General features: G+C 44.3%; 1 protein-coding gene across 2 annotated transcripts; it reads left to right on the top strand.

Moving 5' to 3' along the window:
• Positions 1-576: 576 nt before the first annotated feature.
• On the top strand, positions 577-3,526 carry hoxc10a (homeobox C10a). Of its 2 annotated transcripts, none has more exons than XM_072367302.1 (2): positions 577-1,261; positions 3,249-3,526. In XM_072367302.1, the coding sequence occupies exons 1-2, from the start codon at positions 577-579 to the stop codon at positions 3,524-3,526; spliced, it is 963 nt and encodes a 320-aa protein (XP_072223403.1). The 2 variants fall into 2 exon arrangements, with proteins under 2 accessions (XP_072223403.1, XP_072223402.1); XM_072367301.1 differs by having other exon boundaries at positions 577-1,291.
• The last annotated feature ends 646 nt before the right edge of the window (positions 3,527-4,172 follow it).

The raw sequence follows: 4,172 nt of genomic DNA, 5'->3' as shown, positions 1-4,172 counted from the left end.
CTTACCTTGATAAATCTGTGGTAACGACAAAGCAAACTGATAAAAAACAGACCAAAACAACTGACACAAAATGCACTCTGTTTTGGGACGAGCCAAACATGGCTTCACCTCCACAGCAAACGTTGTCTGGGCGAAAAGAAAATCACTCGACAGGAAGCCTAAGTTTTCTGTCAAACACCTTAAGTCCGACAAACTGACATTTTTCAAAAGCCAGGCAGTAACTGTCTTTAAAAAATCCCAGGCAACAGTAGCCGTCCTTTGTTCTTCCTGTTGTGGGCCTGCTGCTCTATGCAGCAGACGGCCGCTAAGTGGCGCTCTTGCTCCACCAAAAACATCTCGGTTTTTCCAACTTGACCGCGCTGACGTCACGTTAGTCTGGAGCATCAAGGCCACTTCCACGCCGCTATTGGTCTGAAACTCACATGACATGTCTCCGAGCATCCATAATTATGTTACTGATATTTTTGCACCCCCCTCCAAAAGATGTCAGCATCCTACTGTCCTTATTCTCCTGGAGAAATCCCGTAGTTAAGCAGTGGAACGCACCAAGCGATTACTGTGTTGCCAAATGCAAATATGTCATGTCCGAATAACATAGCACCCGGTAACTTCCTGATGGATTCCTTAATGGGAGGATCATCTTCCTTCAGGGGTGAGGGTTATTCCAGCAACCCCGGAATGTACATCCACTCAGCTGCCGAATACGGATATTCAGTGATGAGAAACATTGGGAAGGTTGGACCATCCTCAATCTCCAAAAGAGACGAGGTAACTCCGGGCGGTCTCTCGCTCGGCGGCTTCCAGGATGCGCCGTACCTGTCAACACAGCTGGCTCCGTGGACCCCCGGTTCCAAAAGCGGCAGGGACGAACAACCTGTTGCCCAGTGTTTACAACCCTGCTCGTTTTCATCGGGCAGCGTCAAAGAGGAGGCGTTTTGTTGCCTCTATCAGGATGACAGCAATAAGGGGAAGCAGACAACAGAGTCAGCTACTTACATCCGGCTGGGAGACAATAGCTGCCGGCCTGGGCAAACTGCCGCCCAGTCAGGCGGTTGCTTCCAGGTGTACAACGGAGAGAGGCCGCAGCAGGACGAGCAGCAGTTCCCCCTCGGCTTCTCTCTGACCCACTTGGCGACATCTGTTGAATCAGCCGCAGAATCGACAATAAGCTGCAGCAAATCTGCGCAAGAGACAGCGAGAGAGGTTTCAAAAACAGATGAGAGTCAGAGCAGGAAGGAGGAGAAGGCCAGGAGTGACAGCTGCTCAGATCACTCGGACGGGGAATTAAAAGGTAGATTACTCCCGCGCGCCCCCTCACACACTTCCCTAGCACATGTGCACACATATACACCTAATCTACCTGCGTGAAAACACCACCCAGACGTTCACGTTCACATATAAATGCTTTGCAGATTGTCTCAATGAAAGTATTTCACGCTTGCATGAATAAGTTTTGTGTGTGTTGTGTCGGTTGTATCGCAGACTTGTGTTTGGTAACAGCCAGCATATGGACGTTTGACAGCCTGGCGTGGCAGGGGTTACGGTGCCTGGGGCATTTAACACCTTTCTATTAATGTTAGAATGTGAGATGGGCAGTTATCATTGAAATAAACACGCTCTCTCTCTCACTCTCTCTTTCTCTCTCTCTCTCTCTCGCTCTCTCACACACACACACGCACACACACACACATACATGCAAACTCACGCACGTACACAAACAAACACACGCACGTACACCATTCCAAGCACAGAAACAGACACATCCAAACACACTCACCCCTCCTCCTGTCCGTCTTTTCACGAGTCCTCTACATTGAGAAAAGAAAGCGTTTTTTTAAAAACAGCAGTATTTACGCCTGTAAATTAAGTAATTGTTTAGAAACGTTTTACTTTTACGTTTTATGTTTATTACTAGATGTTTTTCTGTGTGACGTTTGTAAAACGTCTACAGCTACGCCAGGCTAAATAGGCCACATTCTGCGTCGAGGCTACGGCTATTTATAGCAACCAACTCTTGCTTTGGCAACTCTACTTTCTTAAAAATGGAAGGAATGCCTTCATATTTGTTTCATGGTGTTCGCGTTCGTTTTTGCAAAGCTTCGTGAACTGCTTTGATTAAATGCAAAGCCACGAAAATGTGCTACTATGTCAACTGCTAAGGGAGATCTTTGATGAAAAGACGGCGAATTAAATACATTGTGTCATATTCTCGATGTTATTATTTGGAAAACCTTGATGGTATCCTCGCAATCGGTAATACTACTGGATATTTTTGTATTTATCCCTTATTCTAAATAAGTTTAAACTTTTTTTTCTGGATTTAGCTGAATGAGCCAGGGTCCATGACGACTATCTGGCCCTTTTTATTTGATCTTGTTTAATTTTATTTCACTTTATCTTTTCATTTTATTTGATTATACTCCAATTAATCCAGTCATTATTATGATATCATTCATTTAATTTATTTATATATATTCTTTTTCAGATTTAATGAGAGGATAGCCTACAGCTTAGGAGTTAAATTGCGCGCGTGTGTGTGTGCGTGTGCTTATGTTTCTGCTTGCGTATATATGTCCTGCCACTCCCATACCGAATTAAATGTTGTTGTTTTTTTAATTATTAAATGTGAGCCACATGCTGAGAGTTCACTCAAGGTTAATCAGTTCTGTAACTTGTGTGTGTGTGTGTGTGTGTGTGTTTGGTTGGTAATACAGGTGATACTCCTTGGAATATTAATAAATTAAGAAATTAATAGCACGTGCAGTAGTGCTTGTTTGATGGTGTGTTTTGAGATCTTTCTTTTTTTTTCTTATGTTATGACGCAACTGAGGCCTCTTTCTGTTTTGAGACTTAACCTCCCAAAAATTAATTTGGCCCTGCGCGCAACGGCGATAAAATTTTATGGGAGTCCGAGGAGCAACATGGACAAAAGAAGTGTTTCACACCCTAGTTTAATTTGATCTAATTATAGTTGTACATCACACCAAAGCTATTTGTAATCAGTGGAGGCTGAAGCAAAACACGCGACGCTGTTCATTTGCTAAAGTGAGAAGGAAGAGTCCGCACCTAGGTAAAGCTGCTCTTATGAAGTGCCCATTCAAATCCATTTGAAGACTACTGAATGAGATATGAGACATGGTCGTTTGCTGTCATAGGAAATGCCGCATATGATCTCTGCTAATAAATATTACTGGACGCCTGGATTTGGCCGGAGTTGCTCATTGTTGTGTTTTCTCTCGCTCCGGTAGATGATTTATCCGCGGAAAAGACAACGGGAAGCTGGTTAAAAGCTAAAAGTGGGAGGAAGAAGCGGTGTCCCTACACAAAGTACCAGACGCTGGAGCTGGAGAAGGAGTTCTTGTTCAACATGTATCTGTCTCGGGAGCGCCGCCTGGAGATCAGCCGGAGTATCAACCTGACCGACAGACAGGTCAAGATCTGGTTCCAAAACAGACGCATGAAGCTCAAGAAGCTCAACAGGGAGAGCCGAGAAAGGGAGCATGGTGCAGTTTACAACTACTCCTGAAGACATTTTTAGTCACACACACACACGCACACACACACACGCACCCCCCCCTCTCCACACACACACACATTCACACACACATTCTCACACGCATATAAATAGACGTGACAGATGCAGATACAAACAGGCATGCATGTGTGATTTTGTAATGTATCCAATATTTATCAGTTCTTCTTTTTATGCGCACACCAACGGACAAACACACACATGCACACAGCGTGCCTTCCCATTTGAGCAAAATGCTGCAACTTGCAGACAAGACTTGAGTTCTACCTGAAGCAGCATCGGAACAGTGAGGTGCTATTACCTGGTCATGGTTATAATTAATTATGAAAAGGGGAAGAAGGAGGCAATCTCAACCAGTCTATAAATTATTAGTGGCATGTGAGCAGGTTCATTTTGCTGAGCTGTTATGAATGTTTTGCCACTTGTGTGCTGCTTCTTCGTTGGTGTCTGTGGCATTCTCGTGCAGTGTAATGTGCATGCACAAGATTACATTAAACTATGTCATGGGAGATGATTCCAAAACAATAAAAAAGGAGGAGAAAATGGAGAGGTACCACCAACTTTGTCCTTCCCCTGGCATAGTGTTTAAAATGAAAGGGAGGGAGAGACACTGCGGATGGGAGAAGGAGATCATGGCAGT

The sequence above is a fragment of the Leuresthes tenuis genome, unplaced genomic scaffold, assembly GCF_036924035.1.
Source record: "Leuresthes tenuis unplaced genomic scaffold, fLeuTen1.0.hap1 SCAF_16, whole genome shotgun sequence".
In the NCBI taxonomy this organism is placed as follows: Eukaryota; Metazoa; Chordata; class Actinopteri; order Atheriniformes; family Atherinopsidae; genus Leuresthes; species Leuresthes tenuis.
The sequence above is the reverse complement of the archived record's forward strand: the minus strand, read 5'-3'. Positions and strand labels throughout refer to the sequence as shown.